This window comes from Pinus tabuliformis, chromosome X (assembly GCF_031772625.1).
Source record: "Pinus tabuliformis cultivar Carrire ecotype Pingquan chromosome X, CPIR1, whole genome shotgun sequence".
NCBI classification, from domain to species: domain Eukaryota; kingdom Viridiplantae; phylum Streptophyta; class Pinopsida; order Pinales; family Pinaceae; genus Pinus; species Pinus tabuliformis.
The window spans coordinates 1,046,227,371-1,046,248,118 of record NC_142308.1 but is presented as its reverse complement, the minus strand read 5'-3'; the positions used below and the strand labels follow the sequence as shown (position 1 = coordinate 1,046,248,118).

The window sequence follows — 20,748 nt, the reverse complement described above, 5'->3', positions numbered from 1 at the left end:
CCAATCCTCAAACTTCAACACGGGCACTCGTCCCAAGTGTGCTCCAAAAATAATGTCATCAGGGAGTAGCGGAGTTTGTAGAGAGCTCTTTCTCTCATCTATATCTTTGGGCACCTTTGCTTTACCCTTCCACGGAGGAACATATGCGGGCAGCTTGGTAAGAGGGTCCGCACCTTGGGTCTCAACCTCCATTTCTACATCCTCCTCCTCTACTAGGATTTCTTCGAATTCTTCCTCCTCATCGGCCTCCAAATTGATAGCCTTCCCCTTTTCTTCCATGGTGAGCCTAGTCCTCAGTGGATTTCTAGGTGATACGTGCACCGGTACCATGGCCTGCTTGTCTTTCTTAGGTCTCGGCGTGCGTGGCGATTTAGGGATTTCTGTGACTATCCTGACACTTTCTGGGGCTTCCACTTCCGTAATGGCCTGCGTGGCTTCCTCAGCAGTCATTACTCTAGTATCCATGGCTTCTTCAGGTGTTGCTATAGTGTGATTCCACAAGTCTCTCAATGTCTCGGGTAATTGCTTAAGTAACGAATTTGCCTTCAAAAGATCGAACAAGTATGGGTTCATGAGTGTCTGTGCACGCAACAAATCAGTCTTCAAATTGCCAAGTGTTGTTTGTTGGACAACCCCTTGTAATTTATAGCGCCTTTTGAATTTGAATTCGACCATTCCCCCCACATTTGGTAATGATCGATTGGCGGCAAATTTTCAAGACATATCCCATAAAGTTCACCTTAAATGCTTGTCGCCCGCTCCATTTGGTCTCAAACCAAGCATCACATCATGAATAGTGACTGTAATGGTCACTTTCCAACGAACCCGCACAGCAGTGCAGCTACCCTCGCGCTGTCGCGGACCCTGGGACACTTCGCTACTGCACGTAGTCCTGACATCACGCAGCTCTCGGGCAGAGTAGTTTATAGTCCCGCGCCTCCTTTCAGTTGTCTAGAGTGCTAAGATTTTGCTTCTGTCGGCTAATCAGATGGTCGAGCCCCTGTGTATGTCTTCAAACGACTGCCATTGACTTTTCCTAGGAAGATTTCTCCATTTAACTTTCCCAACTGCACCGCGCCACCATCTGTGATCTCCTTGCGCTTCCCATATAACCCTTACCACGAACTAGGATTGGTCCAGATCCTCATTTCCCAAACCTTTGAACACAGGCAACTTCATTGTGCTTGCCATATTGAATCGCAATGGTGGTGGAGGAGGTATGGGTGAAGATGGAGGTGATGGTGGTGAAGTTGGTGGCAGTGTGGGTGGAGGTGTGGGTGGAGGTGGTATTCGCGGAATTCTTTGCCTTATCAGATGGATCACACTTCGGAGTTATTTATCCAAACAAATCTCTACACTATTGGCCCTCTTGGCATCAGCCCACGGAGCGCGGACTGAAGTCTCACCCGAAGCAGTATGGGGGGATGCTGGAACCAAGTTTCCGCACCCTTGAGATGTCTGAGATGTCGATTTAGTCCAACTAGATCTGTCTTCGCGCAGGTCATTTCGCGCACTTGTTCCAACCTTCAATACCTTCGCAATCTGTTATAATTCTATTTCGCGCAGCCCTAACCAGGGGCTGAGATGCTTTCGGGTTTCTAGGGCAACACACTGCGTTATTTCCCCAAACTACACCGCGTATATTACTTATCTTCTTAACAGATCTTATTTAACTTCGTGTAAACAGATATTCTATCTTGCATTCACTTAATGAACACAATTATACACATTCACGCATCATATAAGTCTTAGAAGTGAATTTCATACCCAAGATAACAGAAACAAGAAATAAATACACATAAATGATAGAAAACTTCTATTTATTAATACTGCCACTGTTAAAGACTCGACTCGACCTGCGAACTTAGCTGCAGGGGTCCGCGCACTCAGTTGCGAACTACTAGGCCTCTGCGCACTCAGCTGCAGAGCCTTCTCCTACTCTACGACCCAAAAACTAGACTTTACTCCACAGATCTATCTCACATACATCATATGTTCATCTTTCCTTATCAATTGATTTCTTTCTTAACTACTTAGAGCCTCGCTCTATTTATACAATCCCATGGTCCGCAGACCATGGGTAGATCTCTATAGCCGACATTACAATAACAAAACTAAGGGCGAGAAACCCTATGACTTTTTTACAAACTACGCGCTCCACGCCCACAAAATGCGGAGTCTTTACATCAGAATTACAATCTTTGGTCAAAATCTGGGCTCTAAGCCCCAAAAATTCCCTTGGGGGATCTACGCCTAGCAAGGGTCTAGGGTGTGGCATTGATCAAGAGAAGCTTCAATAAGAGAAATTTGATAAAGGGTTTTCCTCTCTAAGAGAGAGAGGTTTTGCCCTGGCAAAGAACCAATATCTTGTGTTCTTGTTTCTTATGTTTTTGGTAGAAATATGATGAAGTTAAAGAACATACACTAATAATAAGAAGAAGATCAAGTTAACAAGAAAAGTAAAAGTGCTTCACAAATTGTTATCATTGCTAGAATAATCCTATCATAACTAATTTCCCTAGATTCTTCAACATGGTATCAAAGCTAAGGTGACACATCAAGGAAAGGGCATCTCAAGAACACTCATAAGGTGACACATCAAGGAATGACATAACAGGAATACTCACAAGGTTGAAGCATCAAATTCAAGAAGTCTCAAACAAAGCAAGAAGGGAAGCCTTTCATATAAAGGCACCTACAAGAAGATCCATCCAAAGAAGGGCCTACACCAAGTTACATCATCTACAAAGGAAAAAACACTACAAGTCAAGCCTCACTTTCCATGCAAATATTGTTATCAAGTTAAATCCATTTGAAGAAAGCAATTTGAAGAGCATCAAGATCCAAGAAGGCAAGCCATCATGTCTTCAAGAAGAAAGCAAGACAACTATATCACAAACTCTAGCAAGTAAGTATATATGTCCCCTCCTGAACATAAATCAATGTATTTTTTCAAGGAAAGCAACAAATTGGTTGGGACCACTAACTTCCTTGCATGGAAGAAGAGAACTGATTTACTTCTCAAGGATATTGAACTTCTAGACCTCATCAAAGGGAATATCACTATCCCTGATAAGGAACAAATTCAAGCCCTATCCAAATACAATAAGGATGAGACAAGAGCTCAAAGGACTCTAATAGAATCTATCAAGGACTCTCTCATTCCTTATGTCTCCAAGTTTGACATCAAAAGAAATCTATGATAAACTAATTGAGTTATTCTCAGTAAGCACAGCCGGAGAAGTGATATCATTACGTAATGATTTGTACAAGATGAAGATATCAAAGGAAGGAATAGCTCCATATTTCATGAAGATCTTTGAGATGAGAGATCAACTTCAAGAACTAGGAGAAGTCGTGTCTGACAAAGAAATGACAATTGTAGTACTCAATGCTCTACCTAAGGATTGGGACAACTTCACATCAAGCATATATGCCAAGAAGGAAGCTACCCCACTAAGTGAACTATGGTCTCTATGCAAAATTGAGGAGACTGAACTCAACGCTAAGGATGATGTGGGATCAAAGGAGAAAGCATTTTCTACCATGGCCAAGAGAAAAGGAAAATATGGAAAATTTATTCCACAAAGAACAAGCAACAAAGATATGTCCAAAATACAATACTTTGGCTGACAAGAATATGGACACTACAAAAGAGATTGTCCCAAACTTAAGAAGGACAACAACAACAAGACAAAAAGGGAAGAAGCTCGCATAAATCAAGAAGTGAAAGAAGAAGACAAGAAGCAGAAGAAGGAAGATCCTCTAGATCTCTATTATGACTAAGTCAACTTCTTCACTTAAGACTTCTTTCAAAGTTTTGAGTAGTATACGAACATATAGAAATAGGATAGAATGCATGATTTAAAGATATCTTCTAGAATATAGGAGCATGATGTAGATATAGCTCAATTAATTCATGTAGAACGAATATACATACTAAGGACCTCATCCATGATGAAAGAAAATGGTCATGATTAAAAATATTACAAATCCTCCATCATCAAAGGGAAGAAACATTTGCAGGATGAGGTCTTCAAGATCCTCTAACAAAATCTTCAAAAAGAAGTTCATAAATAAGAGAATATGTCTCAATGGGAGTTCCATTCATAGGACTCAAGAAAATATGATATGCAGGCAAGAAAAGATGAAGCAAGAAAAGCTACACCAATCAAGAAGGACCAACAAACATGAAGCTAAGATGATCAAAAGCATAATCAAGATGAGGTATGTATGCATCAAAGTTTAGTCATGTCATCATATGTCTTATTGAATCATGGAATAGTTCTAAAACATGATCAAGTATAAAAGGATCTCTTTCACCAATGACATGCTCGAAAGCATGTACTACAATCCAATGAAGGTCAACATGAAGAAGTTCTCTCATAAGGAGTATGAGGTGGTTGACTAAACAATCCAAGAAGAAGCAGATGAAGAAGGAGATCAAACATGTGAAGAACACCATGGCCACAAAGAATCATTATCTGATAAGATCCATTAAAGACATCTCCCGAAAGAAGGCATGACAACTCTGACAAAGAAAGAAAAATATCAAAGGACCCTTGACACCTATGAAGGCCTTGGAGATATTAAGATGCAGATAATTGATTCAACTCCACAAAGATGTCATGATGAATAGCCATCCAGCAAAGCACTATTTGATGTTGAAGTAATATTAGGATAAAGTCATGAAGGGCTACTAGACCGAAGTATGGGAACAAGCAAGTACAACTAAGCATCCATATGATAAATATTCCGAAGTATATGACAAAGCAGTAGCTAGTTGACGAAAGATCCTAACATGTATCAAGAAGGCCACTTTCCACGAAGGAAGAAATGACATGACAAACTAGGAAGAAAAGTGATCAATGGCCAATGCCCTACAAAATGATGAAGTTCAACAAAACTTCATGACATCAAAGGGAGAAGGAGATCAAGCAGTTGAAAGACCCACGAAGAAGAAGTTGTTGATGCATGGACAAGTCCCTAGCTAAGAGGGAGATTCTAACAAGTTCCTAATTACAAAGGAGCTTGATCAAGTTTCTAGTCAGAGGAAACTTGGGCATATCTTCCCCAATTAAGAGGAAGTGATAGACACAACATTCTTGTATTCACTTTGGAAGAAATAATGGAGGATTGGGTAATCATATGGCATCTGATGCTCTTTGAGGATGTGTAGGGCATCCAAGATAAGAGTAGGCAAGAGGATCGATATTCTTTGAGGGTTGGGAAGCCAATATAAGAATAGTCCTAGAAGGTCATACTCAGTGAACACCCGAGTGGGTATGTACCTTGAGAGACAATGATAAAGGTGTCTACATATCATTGGTCTAGCCAACATTGTGCTCTGATCTTATGAGAGATAGAGTTGTTAGTCAAGGCCTTGTTATAAACAATGTTGGTTACTATGATGCTATAACATATGGATCACCAATCTGATTTCTCTTATGTGAATTCTTCAAGATTGAAAAATAGCCAAACACCTTCTAATGATTTATGAATACCTCCCTAGTTAAGAGGGAGTGTTGTAGAAAGTGTTACTAGGTTCGGTCTTCATAAATGTAATTTTTATATTTGTATTTATAAAAGAAAAGAAATATTATTTTTGTTATCTATATGAATGAGTTTCTTGCTCATTTGATAGGTCTAGCACATGTCAAAGTGCTATAGGAAATTCAAAGAGTCAAAATAAATGTTGAAGACCCTTAAGAGCATGTTACACCATGTATATTTATGTATTAGAGTCAAAGATACTCCTCTAAGCAAAGTCACAATTCCTCTCCTAGCAACGACATCACCAAAGAAGCAAATCCGAAGTAGAAAAATGAAGTCGGCCTCAAGTCGGCCTTAGGTCGGCCTAAAGGAGGGACATACATCTACATACAGAAGTTGTCCACTCTTCCAACGGCAAGACACAATCACCTCTGAAATCAGTGAGAAGGAAGACGAGTTAAGGGAAAAGGGAAAGCGAAGAAAAAGAGCCTCTAGTGCAGTGAAGAAGGAGAAAGAAACACCGAGCCTTGGAAGTTTGTTCTAGGGCTTATTACAGTCACACGTGCGAGAAAGAAAGGGTCTCTCTGCTATCATAGCAGCCCTCTATCACAGTCACACATACTTCATTATTTGGGCTAGATAATTAGGCCTATAAGGCCTCTCACTCAAGCGAAGAAGGAAGAGGTCAATCTCACAAGGAATCCCCTCACATGTGCGAAGAAATAGGGTTGCACTACTGTCATAACAAGTCTGCAACTATATCTCAAGAAAGAGCTCGGTTGGGCAAGAGAGAAAAGTCTCCTCATATGTGAAAGAATCCACTAAGGATCAAGGAGAAATATCTCTTCTAGAGCTAGCATAACAAGGTCTAGCATCAGTGGCGGAAGAAGAACGAAGTGTCAGAAGAAGGAGAACGAAGTGACGGAATAAGGAAGGACTTGACTTGTGCTTGGAGGATAATCTTGTCAAGGGTCTAGGGTTTGGCATTGATCAAGAGAAGCTTCAATAAGAGAAATTTGAGAAAGGGTTTTCCTCCCGAAGAGAGAGAGGTTTTTCCCTAGAAGAGAGGCAATATCATGTGTTCTTGTTTCTTATGTTTTTGGTAGCAGAGTGATGAAGTTAAAGAACATACACTAATAATAAGAAGAAGATCAAGCTAATAAGAAAAGTAGAAGTGTTTCACAAATTGTTATCATTGCTAGAAGAATCTTATCATAACTAATTGCCCTAGTTTCTTCAACAGAAACAGAGTGTTAGAGGAGAACAACAACAAACTACAGCAAATGAATTGAAATATCTCCTTGAGTCGAAGTAGAATCAAATGAAGCACATGTTCTCGAGAAGTGTGTGATTTGAATGTAAAGAAAGAGTAGCAGTGAAGAGTGAGTAAGACAACCAGAGTGAGAGAATTAGGTGAGATAGTGCAGTTAGAGAGCAGTTGAACCTGATAGTGAGTGTATTGCAAAAGTGTGGTATTGGTGTGTTCCTGCAAAATAACAAAGAGCCTAATAAGGCTTATGTGTGTTGTAGAAGCAGAGGTGGTTGTGTGAGAGCAGTGGTATCAGATTGTAATTAAATTAAAAGAACATAGCCAGAGGTCTAAGTTTGAATAACCTGTGAAAGTATAGATCTGATTATGGAAGCAGGTTGGTGTTTGTGTAGATCTGAGGCCGCTGCCTTAAAACAAGTCAGTGCTAGATGATGTAAGGGAGTTAGGTCCTCTTGTGAGTGGGTGCTCGCTAAAGAATTGATGTAATCAGAGTTGGCGCTTTGAATTTACATCATAATAAAACAATCTTTGATGGTTTTTCTCCTGGAAAGGTTTCCACATTAAACCATTGTGTACATATGTAATGTGAGTTTTTTATTCATATATGTGTCTTGCATATTGATGAATCATGATTGGTTAAATAATTATAAAATTTTATAATTACTATTTCCCTAATAATTTTCCATTCCCAACATTTTCTTTTTATTTGAATATGCCATAAACTCTATTCAAAAGTATAATTAATTCAAAATAATCTAAAAAACAATAAAAGAGATGAAAAAGACTTATTATATGAATAATAGAAATAACTTAAAAATTAAAAATCCTCAATAAAAAAATAAAAAACTATATTTTAATATACCATAAACTCAACCGAAAAATATAATCCATTCAAAATAATCTAAATAACCATCGTAGAGACTTGCTATAAATAATATAATTAAATTAAAAATTAAGCATCACAAGAAATTACCCAAAAAAAAATCACTAAATATACCATAAACTTTATTAAAAATATAATCAAACTTAAAATAATATAAATAACGATGTTAAAAATTTGTTATACAAATAATAGTAATAATTTAAGAATTGAACATCCACACACAAAAAAATACCAAAGGTAAGGTATCGCATATGAGATTATAGCTCACATCTCGAGACATTGCCTCTGCGATTATAGCTCACATATCCGGACACCAAAGTCTAGTGTTTGTTGAAAAGTGAAGTACATAAAATTCCCAAATAAGATAAAGAAAAGAAATGCAATGTCAATAATTATGTGTAATTATGATAAAGTAATTTGAGATTATTGGTTAATTATTCATTGCTAAAAGGTTTGGAATTAAAGTTTGGAATTAAAGTGATTAAATCTTTATCGTTTTTCTAATCATATTAAAATATTGATCTATAATCTATTGAAGTTTTGAAGTGGAGTTCAAGAATGTTATTGATCTGTAATCAATTGAAGTAGAGTTCAAGAATGGTATTGGGATCATTGTTTATTTTTTTAAATAATAAAATGTATTTTTGACCTGGATATTTTATTGAGTATTTTGATTTGACATTAGGGTTCAATGTTCACAAATAGTTACTGTGTACAATTGAAATAGTTGGTTAAATAGTTCCTGTGTACAATTGAAATAGTTGGTTTTGTACAGTTGAAGTAGTTGGTTCTGAACAAACTAGATCGATGAAACTGTGTGAAAAAGTTTGGTTTATCATTTTCGTAAAGAACCTGCACACGTAAGGGTCCAGGCAGATGAAACACCGAGACTGATGAAATTGGGGGAAAATTAGGTTTTAGTGAAGAATATGTATCCACACGCAATAGGTAATCACAGTACAGGCGGATGAATCACTGGTGAAGTTGAGGAAACTCAAGAAATTGTACAAGTTACGAGTCATAATAGTCAAGGCAGATGAAGCGCCGAGACTGATGAAATTGCGTGAAAAAATCGGTTCAACATTTTAGAGGAGAATTCGCATTCACACGCCATAACAGGCCAGGCAGATGAATCACTGGTGAAAATGATGAAACTGAGTAAGGAGTTTGGTGATGAAGTCTGAATTCAGTACATCGACATTTGACTGGTTCGGAATTAAAATACCGAACTGTAACAAATATGGAAGAAGTTTGACAAATTAAACAAATGTTAGAGAAAAGTTATCTGCAACATACATTTTAAATTGGCCAATGTCAGTGCTTCAATCTGTAAATCGCTGGAAAACGGTGGGGTGGGTCCTTGGTGGGGAAAAGGCTATTCTGCTTTGGGCAATGCGTGAGGCAGCGGAATTAAAGGCAAATTCTCCTTGACGCCCTATTGGAGGTACAGTTGCAGAGTGCGCGCTCCAGTGAGTGGGTCCTTCGCTGTACTGGTACCTCTCCACACGTCATCATCATTGCGACCATGTTAGACGGTCGCCATCATGGCAGACATTTGATTGATGTCATCCACTACCGTCAACTAATCCCAAGAGCATCTTCCCAACTGGAACCTTTAGCTTGCTGGACACAGATTTCCATTTCAATGTGAAGATGTGCAGCCATGCTAGTGACGAGACATTTTGACCAAACACAACCCCCGAACTCTTTCTCAGACTCTTATTTCTGTCTGACAATGGTGCGGCACAGACCGTTGTTTTAAATTTTGAATTTTTTTTTATCTCTAGGTAGAAAAACCCACCAACCACAAGGAATAGGATATTTGTGTAAAAAAAATGTTTTTTTTCAAAATTAACAATATTTTTTTTATATAGTTGAAATTACGAGTTTTTTTAGATCCACCTACATTGTTAGAATTGGTAAGAATAGAAAATTTTGTTATCAAAATTGCAAATTTTCATGGTTGGATTCCTCAAATTACTTATCTAAAAAAGAAGTTCAGTGCACAGATAGACTGCTCCCAAACCTCAGAGAAAGGACTACGCATTAATTAAAAGCTCCCAACAAAAAAAAATCGGTGCACAAATAGACTGCTCCCAAACCTCGCAGAAAGGACTAAGCATTAAATAAAAGCTCCCAGGTTAATGTTTTTGTAAGCAGTTGTAATTTTATAAAATTCAAATTTGCAATTTGCAATTTTACCAAGCTTCAACAGAGTTTTAGGAGTCTTTTGGTTCTTTGGTTGCATTCAAAGATCTTGGTGCATAAATTTCAAGATTTGGAATTCAGTTTTTCATTAAGTCAAACATTCCAGTGAATAGTAGAGTAATTTTATCAAATTCAAATTTGCAATTTTACCAAAGCTTCAACAGAGTTTTAGGATTCTTTTGTTTCTTTGGTTGCATTCCAAGATCTTGGTGCATAAATTTCAAATTTTGAAATTCAATTTTTCATTAAGTCAAACATTCCAGTGAATAGTGGAGGCAATGATCATGTCTAATTTGAAAGTAACTTGGATCTCTTATATTAATTTGCGAAAGTATAAATGAATGAAAGAAATATGAAATATCATTTTCAATGAAATTGTTTTTTTCACACCGTAGGTAAAGCTATTATAACTTTGTATTTTCAATTACAATTGATGCATGGCAATTTTTTAAAATATATCAAAAAAAGGAGATGAATAAGTTGAAATAAAAATTAGATATTAAATAGTTAATTTGAAGTTGGGTTGGAGGTTTTAGATTTGTATTCACATGGTGTCTCAACATAACACCAAATAATCAAGTTGAAACCTGTACAGTGCCATTACAACACAAATAGTCAAGTTGAGACCTGTACAGTGCCATTACAACACAAATAATCAAGTTGAAGCCTATACAGTATCATAATCAAGCTGACGGCTTGAGGGTTTTCCCATACGCATTGTCAAATAACAACAAAAAACCAAGTTGAAGCCTATAACAACACAAAGCCTTGAGGGCATATAACAATGTCATAACAACAAATAATCATGCTGACACCTATGCAGTGTCACAAGACTTAAGGGTTTTCCCCTATGCAGTGTCACAAGGCTTGAGGATTAACAACACAAATAATCAAGTTGAAGCCTATAACAACACAAATAATCAAGTTGAATCCTATACAGTATCATAACAACAAATAATCAATAATCAAGTTGAAGCCTATACAGTATCATAACAACAAATAATCAGTGAAATAATCAATAATCAAGCTGGGCCCTATGCAGTGTCACAAGGCTTGAGGGCCTATACGATGTCATAACAACAAATAATAATCAAGTTGGCGCCTATGCAGTGTCACAAGGCTGAGGGCCTATACAATGTCATAACAACAAATAATCAAGCTGACGCCTATGCAGTGTCACAAGGCTTGAGGATTAATCAGTGTCACGAGGCTTGAGGGCCTACACAATGTCATAACAACAAATAATAATCAAGCTGGCGCCTATGCAGTGTCACAAGGCTTGAGGGCCTATACAATGTCATAACAACAAATAATCAAGCTGACACCTATGCAGTGTCACAAGGCTTGAGGATTAATCAATAATCAAGCTGGCGCCTATGCAGTGTCACAAGGCTTGAGGGCCTATTACAATGTCATAACAACAAATAATAATCAAGCTTGCGCCTATGCAGTGTCACAAGGCTTGAGGGCCTATACAATGTCATAACAACAAATAATCAGGCTGACGCCTATGCAGTGTCACACGGCTTGAGGATTCGAAAACGGGTAGGCCCATGGCAAAATGTAAGGCAAATCTGCAACATCCATTATGAGAAGAGACTCCTCCCATTTGTTCACATGCCTAATCACCTAGCTTCACATGAATTTGAATCTACGGGAGGTAATCCTCCTGGGCGTTGTGGGATTATCGCTCTAACGTTTGGCTTTCTTGTGCAAATGTTCTAGTTTGCAATGCTAAAATTTGGCTGGGTGAGCTTTGCTTTTTTGATTTGGCTAGCATGCATTTTTCTGATTCTCTTTTGGAACACGAGTAAGCCACCACCTTTGCCTTCCATGTTTTTTCGAAAGGAGTGTAGCATTTGGGTTTATCTCGAGTTTCAATTTAGGGGATTGCTTTTGGTTGTAGTTAATCATTCGGGGGTGTCTGTTTTACCCTTGTATGAATTCATTCTCTCTCCCCAAACTTCTGTTCTTCTAAGTGAGTGTTCTTTTGATTTTGGCTTTGGTCAAGATTGTTTAGAGGGCTCTCTAGGTGTGGAAGGAATTTCCAGTACCCTTTTCATTTCTGAGTAGTCTGTCTTTACATGGTGCCCTTTGGGTTCCGATAGCTCACCCTCAGACTTTCTATGGTATCCTCGTTCATTTTGCCTTGTGTGGTGTTTGTCTGTGCTGTTCAAAATATAGGCAAAATCTGTCATGGCTTCAGGGGATCCGATAAAGAAACAAAGGCAAGGATTACAGGTAGTATTGAAAAATTCACGTTGCCTTAGATCTTTGGACTGTTTCAGTGCATTGATGAACTACAGGGCACAGCAGAAGTTCCGGCAAGCACTGAAAGACCACGAGGACGCTATTCAGGGTAACAGAAGTTGAAACGTTATGGCTATAACAAACCTTTGGTTTAATTGCAATGCCAGATTACATTTTTGGACACTGAATGTAACATGCTTTGAAATATGGTCATCAATATGGTGAAAAGATTGGAGCATCCAACCAGGTGTAATCTATCCATTCAAACTGTGGAGAACCGAAGGAAGACGAAACAGTTCATCAACTTCCAGAGAATGTGAAGATGCTCACCAAAAACAGCACTAAAAGAAATAGCCAGCCTTCATATGTTTGTTAACTCTCTATGTTTTTCAAATTAAGTAGGTATCAAGGTCTTTTTCTTTTTTTTAAGAATATACACCACTAAGATACAGTGGGATGTGTTGAATGCAGCATTTTACTTAAAAGATTGTGAAGCAGAATTTTTTATATATCTTTTTCCTTTTTTTCTTTAATATCTTTATATTCCATATGAGGAATATATATGTTCCAGTCCTAGAGGGACTATTTATTCTCATCCACAAGGTTTGAAGCCATTACACATTAAAGTTCATCATGTCTGTTGTAAACCCAATTGACAGACTTTTGATCTAATATTGTTGCCATTTTGGCTAAATTTTTACTTAATATAAAATCTCCCAATTATGAGATGGAATACACAATTTTTTAACAACATTTTAATAAAACAAACCAAATAACGTAATCTGATAAGAAAATGACCACTTTTCGGGATTTTTTTTTTCTGAAAATAAACTTATGTAACACCATTTTGAATAAACTTGAATCATTAAAATTGCAATCTAATCCATTTATTGATGGAATTCTTTGGCATAATCATTAAAATTGCCACCTCGATGAAAGTCATTAATTTTGGTTGGATAAATTGGAATGAAGGTGATAATTTTTTTTTGGTCAAAATCAATAAAATTGCCATCTCGATGAAATTCATTCATTTTTTGTTTTAACTAAATTGTGATAAAGATGATGCGAAATAAGACATTTTAACGGACAATTAGATGACACCACAAGCTCATCAACTAAAACAGAACTGGAATAAACTCGTTATTACCATTTATTGAAAACTAGCAAATGTTTAAATGAATGGAACAGTGATATATTCATAGAAGGCAAGCCTAGGGATGCCTGCCTATTACAAATCGCAAATAACCACATGGTCGTTATGAATTTGTCCTTTTACTTTCTTCCTTCACAGTTCATTTGCCGAAGCAGTCCTTCGGGCCATCTATCTAGACCAGTACACGTAAGACAATTAACTCACACTGGCAATGGAGTCTGGTAAGAAAAAATTTGGAGGAAAACTGTCTACGCTAAAGAGCTAGCAGCAACTAGCGCATTTTTTTTTGTCTTTTTGCCTTTTTTTTCTCCAATCAAATGAGCACGAATGTAGTGTAGTGTGGTGCTTATTTCAAGAATGCTTGAAGATCACCAGCGAGCCAAGAAAAGGGGAACGAAAACCGGAAAATAAAGCAAGCAATTCCGCGGTGAAATTACTTTACTGAAATACTGGATATAAATGAAATCAATCACGAAAAGCCCATGATACTGGCAACTGTGTTATAATATGGACAGAAACAGAAGAATTTCGACTGTCAAAGTGTGTGCTTGCTGAGGGGGTGCTGTCAAGGTGTTCTTGCTGTGGGGGTGCGTGCTTCTGGTGTGGCTTGCTGGGGAGGAGTTTGTCCATTGGATTCTTTCGATTTATCATCAGAGGATTGTCTATTTCCTTCGTCTGTTTCGAACTGCCTCATGTCCTCGATCATCTTCACCACGTCTTGCATTCTGGGCCTCTGATCAGGCACTGTAGCAACGCAGGCCATGGCAATCTGCAGCAACTGGACCATCTCTTCTTCTATGTTTTGGTACCTCATTAATTCCACGTCGAAAACCTCTGCTGTCCACTCCTCGCGAACCACGGATTGTACCCATCTTGGCAGATCGATGCCCTCGTCGTTGAGAGAGGCCTGGTTGGGAGCCTTGCCTGTGAGAAGTTCTAGGAGTAGCACACCGAAGCTGTAGACATCGGATTTCTGTGTGACCTTGCGAGTCTCTATGACCTCCGGGGCTCTGTAACCAGCGATGCGGTTTGCTGCTGCTGCAGCGCTAAATAATGGAACGAGGCCGAAGTCTGAGACGCAGCCATCCAATTCGGACGTTAACAGAACATTGGATGACTTTATGTTTCCATGGGTGAATTTGCCTCCGCCTTCTTCGTGGATGTGGGAAATGCCCCTTGCAGCACCCAAAGCAATCCGCATCCTGGTTTCCCAATCCAAAGGAGTGCGGCCAGAGCCTCTGCTACCTACCAAAGAAACAGCCGGGAAAAGGGTCAAACAATTCAGGTTATAGACCTCTACTACAGTACAATACAATACCTAATTCTCTGTGCACATGAATGAAACCACTAGAGAAAGATGAGCAAATGGCATTTTCAATAGTTCCAAAGCAATGCGGATTTTGAAATTAGCCTAAAACAACAATGAAACTCGCAAGTCACCTAGCATTGCAAATTTCTAAATGAACACAATAAACCTGAAGGTGCGCGCTGTGAACAAAACATTCCGAAGTGGCCGAGGAATACCTCACTCCCAAATTCAATTTGGGCAATGAACACAACAAAGATAACAAGCAATGCACTATTGGAGATTGATCAGGAATGTCTCCTGCAGACATTAGTGTCTTAGAAACTATTCCTTCACATAAATAAGGAATACCTGACCCCCAAAAATCCAACTTCGACAATGAACACAACAAAGATAACAAACATAAATAAGGAATACCTGACCCCCAAAAATCTAACTTGGGCAATGAACACAACAAAGATAACAAAGAATTTGCATTGGCAAATTAACGTTAACTTTGATGCAGTACTGGAGATTTATCAGAAACGTCTCTTGGAGAAATTAAAGTCTCAGAAACTATTCGAAATCGTGAAACATGGTGTATCGGACTCTCTATTATTCACATATACATACCCACCCAATTCTCATAGAGGAGGAAGGCAAAGCCCAGCAAGTAAACGTATTCATCCCAAAACGATTAGGGATGAACAAAACAATCTGTGAGTGACCAAGAAACACTGGACCCCGAATCCAACTTGGAAAATGAACACAACAAAGATAACAAACAATGCAGATTCGCAAATTAACCCTACGGAGCTAAATAATTCCGGTGCAGTATTGGAGATTAATCAGGAATGTCTCCATAGGAGGGGTGGATGAGATTTTACTCTTTATTATTCATATATGTACTCACTGACATTTTCATGGAAAAGCAAGGTGAGGACGGGTAAGCATGTTCATCTCTACCAATCAATCAATTATGTTAGTAGGCCCACTGCCCAAACAAAACAATCTGAAGTGGCCAACAAACACCTAAACCCAAATCCAACATGGAAAATGAACACTACAAAGATAGCAAATGATGTAGACTGGAAAATTAACGCTACAGAGATAAATAAATTCGGTGCAGTATTCGTGATATATCAAGAATATCTCTAGAGGGGAAGAGAGGAGATTTTACTGTTTATTATTTATATATAAAATTCACTGGCATTTCCATACAAGAGGAGTTCCATAGAAGAGGAGGAGACCGAGCAAGTTAGCATGTTCATCTCACAACCAATCAACCATTTTGTTAGTAGGCCTGAACAAAAGGGAGGAGATTTTACTGTTTATTATTTATATATATATACTCACTGGCATTTTCATAGAAGAGGAGGAGGAAGCCGAGCAAGTTAGCATATTCATCTCACAACCAATCAACCATTTTGTTAGTAGGCATGAACAAAAGAATCTGAAGTGGCCAAGAAACACCTGACTCCAAATCCAACTGGAAAAATGAACAAAACAAAGATAACAAATAATGCAGATTGACAAATTAACACTGCAGAACTAAAATATTCAGTGCAGTATTGGAGATTGATCACAAATGTTTTTAGAGGCAAGAGGAGATTTTAAAGTGGTAGGAACTATTCCAAGACACTTAACATGGAGTATCCAACCAGTTATTATTCACAGACATGGGCACCAACATTACCATGGAAGAGAAAGTGGAAGCCAGGCAAGTTAGCATATTCAATGCAAAATCAATCAACCAGTGTGTTAGTAGGATGGCCACCACCTCTATCATCTTCAAACACCCTACACTAGCATAAAGATCATAAAGTAAAAACCCACACCATAAAAGCAATTTGGATCAGCTACCAGCAGATGACAGAGTCAACCACCCAATACAAAGGGAAGAACTAAATATTTCAGTGCAATATTGGAGATTGATCAGGAATATCTATAGAGAGGAAGGGGGAGGATATGTTAAAGTCTTAGAAATAATCCCAACATAGCTAACATGGCATGTCGAACTGTTTATTATTCATATACATCTACATCACACCCCGATAAAAGAAGAGGAGGTCCAACTAGTTGGCATAATTAACCAAAAACCAATCAATCAATTATGTTAATAGGATGGCCGCTATCCTCTAGGCATCCATTAGCCTAAGAATCACTGAGACAAATAAAATATTCAATTTCAAAAAAAATAAAAGGTGAGCAAATGACATTGTCATAGAAAATTGACCAAATACAGATGTATATAAAAAACCAATGAAAAATTAACAAATAAAATAGTGCAGTGGGCAACACCAAAGACAGAAATTCACAAATAAAATAGTGCAATGGACAAAACCAAAGACAGAAAAAAAATTATAAAATAGAGCAATGCATAAAACCAAAGACAGGAAAAAAAAATTATAAAATAGAGCAATGCACAAAACCAGAGACAGAGAGAAAAAACAACGAAAAGTTATAAAATAGAGCAATGCACAAGACCAAAGACACAATACTTGCAAGAGAAAACCTCCAGTGTCAATTCAAGGTAAGTCCTCATATCATCTCATCACCTGTGACTTGTGAGTAAAACAAGGAAATGAAAAATTTACGAATAGAAAAAGAGTCTATGCTGCAGGCAAGAAGTTGAAAATGAGGTACATGCCATGATGTGTATGTATGAGTGAGTAGTCGAAGAAAGCAATAGCATGAAAGTTTGAATCGTTTATATAGCTTGGGTTTGCCCTATGCTTTATAATTTGAAAACATGAGTACTGATACTATACATCGAGCAGTTGCAGACGGTACCAATCAGATAGAAAATAGTTCAAGCCCATGGGAGGTGCTTGGGCTTGTATTATCATTGAAACCAGGGTTCAAAACCCTCAAGTGTGTGTAGATGAGGCCAGATGCAAATGCTGTGTGCCTTTGATGACACACAGTACATACTATACATAGAGCAGGTACATACAAGTACCAATCAGATACAAAATAGATCGAACCAATGGATAACATAAGGATAACATAGACAGACCCTTATCACAGTGCAGTCAACCAATTCTGCAACACTTCCCTTTCAAAAGTAAATTGCCGGCACAACTACTGAACTAGGCACTGTCAAAAGGCAGTAGCTTAGCCAAAGAGATTCTAAAAGAAATACTTCTTTAAAAAAAATGCAAACTAGATCCGGGAAGCTCATATTACAACAAGATCAATCTCAGGATTCTGTGGCAATGCAGAAGTTCAAAAATGAAACCGTACAAAATAATGCAGTTTAATAATTATAACAAGATCAATCTCAGGATTCTGAGACCATGCAGATTTTAAAATATGAGACCCGTGCAAAACAACGCAGTTTAGCCATGACAACAAGTTCAATCTCAGGTTTCTGAGACAATGCAGATGCTCAAAACTGAAACCCATACAAAACAATGCATATTTTCAAGAACTCAAAGCAAGCGCAACCAAGTAGAGGAAAATGAGGATTGCTACCAAACAAGCCTGCCAAATACATGACATAAACACTAACTCTTGTGAAGCACAATCATACATACCATGCAAAAGGGCTGATAAGCTGCCAGCGGGCATATAGTCATAGACGAGCAATTTCTCATCTTTGGAATAGTAGAAGGCTCTCAAGGGCACCAAATTCCTGTGACGGATCCTTCCCACCAGTTCCATCTGCTGTTCAAAATCCCTCCTGTTGACAGCCACGTCCTTCAAGCGTTTGACCACAACAGTAGTCCCATCTTCCAGCACTGCCTTGTAGGCCGTCCCCACGCTTCCTTTCCCCAGAACCTCTGCAGAAGCGCGGAGAAGATCTTCCAGGTCGAAAGTATACTGGCTGCCCTCGAAGAATACGAGCTTATTGCGCTCTGTCTCCTGGGCAGTCCCCATGTATTCCTCCTTAGAAGGCCCGCCCTTCTCGACCGTGGTCCGCTCGTCTTTCTGAGGCTTCTCCGTCGCTCTCTCGCCCCTGTGCTTTCTAACGCAGCACAAAAATAGGCATACCAGCAACAAGAAGAGCACAGCAACGGCGCCCACGATGATAGCCACGATCACGCCGGTGCTCAGCTTCGATTTCTTGGACCTCCGGGGCACAGCAGAGCCGTTGGGAGAGGGAGAAGGCGACGGGAAAAACGATTTGCACAGTTTTAATGGAACCCCGCAGAGCCGAGCATTGCCTTGGAAAGAAATCTTGGGAAACTTCTGAAGCGACCTAGGAATCGAACCGTTGAGCTGATTGTTGGCCACACTGAACAGAGTCAAGTTCTGGATGTTGAGATTGGGTATGCTTCCACTCAGCGAATTGTTCTGCAACAAGAGACCAGTGAGACGCGTGAGGTTATTCAAGGAAAAGGGAATAGACCCATTCAAATGATTGAAGGAAAGATCCAGTCGATTCAAGCGCCCCCATTGAGACAGAAACGGAGGCAATGGCCCAGAAAACAAGTTATGCTGAAGATAGATACTTCTCAGAGCCTTGGCATTTGCAAGGTCTGAAGGCAGAGAACCGGTGAGCAAATTTGATCTCAGGGAAAGAACTCTGAGCTCCGTCAGACGCCCCAGAGTGCCAGGGGGAATCTGTCCAAAGAGTCCCACGCCCGGCAATCTAACTTCCCAGATGCGATCCTTGTTACTATTGCAGGTCACTCCAACCCAAGTACAAGCTGAGCTATTGGCATTCCAGTTTAGCCTTCGCCCATGGGGAACCTTGCTGATAAAATCAAGAAGGGCCTGTTTATCGCCCGTTGGCTCCCCCTTAACCACGGCCACTACTAGCACCAGCACGAAGAAACCATTGAAAAGTTGCCTTGTATTCCCCATCTGCGACCAATACATCACAGCAAGCCAAAAACAGAGATATATACTTGCTGCTATTCTTCTCTGCCAGTCATGCTTCTGTAAAATGCCCAACAAACCCACATTGCAGAGAAAAAATTGCCGCAGACGGGTTACCTAATCGCGTCTCAGCCAAGCCCCGATCTGCTGCAAACCATGGAGGCACTTCTTACTGAAGAAAAATGGGGTAAAACTTAAAAGCCAAATGATTCTTCCTCTACCTCCATGACAGACACCAGCTCACAAAGTAAGACAAGGCATTGAGACAACAGCTACAGGACAGGCTTTGAGAGCTGGACTGTGGGCAGTGGCCAGTGCCAGGCATTGCTTCTAAGAATGGCAATGACACACCTATGCCTAGGCCTAAATTTATCATTACTATTATAGAGCAACAATAATATATATATAAGCTTTAAAATTCTTTCCAGGCTATAAAGCAATGGGCCTTGGGGATCCTCGTCCTTGCTCCTCCTCCGTCTCCATTAAAGGATTTGTGTATCGTCCTTTTTGGTTCATACACCTACTTTACGGTTCCAACGAATTATCATCAAAAACTTCTTCCCACAGCCAAATAAATATATATGCCCATAAATATAAATGGGCATATCAGTGTGTCTGACCCAGATTCACAGTAAACCCTGTAATGGAGGGCATCTTATATCGCAGGTGTGCGCAACACGTGGCCAGAATATTTAGGATTGTATTTTAACCTTGCCGCCCTTACTACTCCTGACCCCGTGACTGCACAGAAGTCGTGAGTATATTTACGGCGGCGGCTACATCACCTCTAAGTCACTGTTGCATTTTAATTCGGACCAGGATAACGGGTCGACGTTTCTGGCGGAGATAACCCAGATGTGAGAAATTTAATTAAAAAATATTGTGTTTCCTGGCATGAAATTGCACATATATTTTTATAATTCCACATTTTGGATATTGTCAGTCAAAGTTTTTTAACGCAGTTGTCTATAATACGATTTTTTGAAGATTTTTTTGGTGGGTTTTTTCAGTCAAAATCCAGCAACAATTTATTGGAATCGCAAGTTTGATAGTTAGTCTCTGCACAATCAAAGCGTTTCAGGAGTTTTTCAGGGTGCTGAATCCAAATATGCAGTTAAAAAACAATTTTAAATAATACAAATCAAGATTTAACGTCAATTTTTCCTCCGGATTCCGTTACCAAAATCTCCAAAAATCGCATTATAAACAACTCCTTTTTTAACCATCTCCCAATCGATTTGGGAAATTGTTATTGTTTTTTTAACGGATGAAGAGTAATTCAAAGAATGTGTATTATTGTTAATCATTTTTTAGTGTGGAAATGATTATTCACAAGGTTTTCCCACCGTGTGTGAGTAATCATTTTTAAGTGTGGACAG

The 20,748-nt window shown here is 38.9% G+C and overlaps 1 protein-coding gene across 1 annotated transcript; it reads right to left on the bottom strand.

Moving 5' to 3' along the window:
- Nucleotides 1–13,231: 13,231 nt before the first annotated feature.
- LOC149143376 (Leucine-rich repeat protein kinase family protein) lies at nucleotides 13,232–19,969 on the bottom strand. The gene is made up of 2 exons (XM_089450053.1): nucleotides 18,082–19,969; nucleotides 13,232–14,502 (listed from the first exon to the last, which is right to left on the bottom strand). Exons 1-2 carry the CDS (start codon nucleotides 19,367–19,369, stop codon nucleotides 13,823–13,825), a joined length of 1,968 nt encoding a protein of 655 aa, XP_089306179.1. The 5' UTR covers nucleotides 19,370–19,969; the 3' UTR covers nucleotides 13,232–13,822.
- Nucleotides 19,970–20,748: the final 779 nt, after the last annotated feature.

Excerpts from the sequence above, each read along its gene's own strand:
- LOC149143376 (XM_089450053.1), bottom strand. The coding sequence starts at position 19,369 with ATGTATTGGTCGCAGATGGGGAATACAAGGCAACTTTTCAATGGTTTC. Across the intron at positions 14,503-18,081 it reads CTTATCAGCCCTTTTGCATG|GTAGCAGAGGCTCTGGCCGC; the intron begins GTATGTATGATT and ends TTTCTTTGGTAG.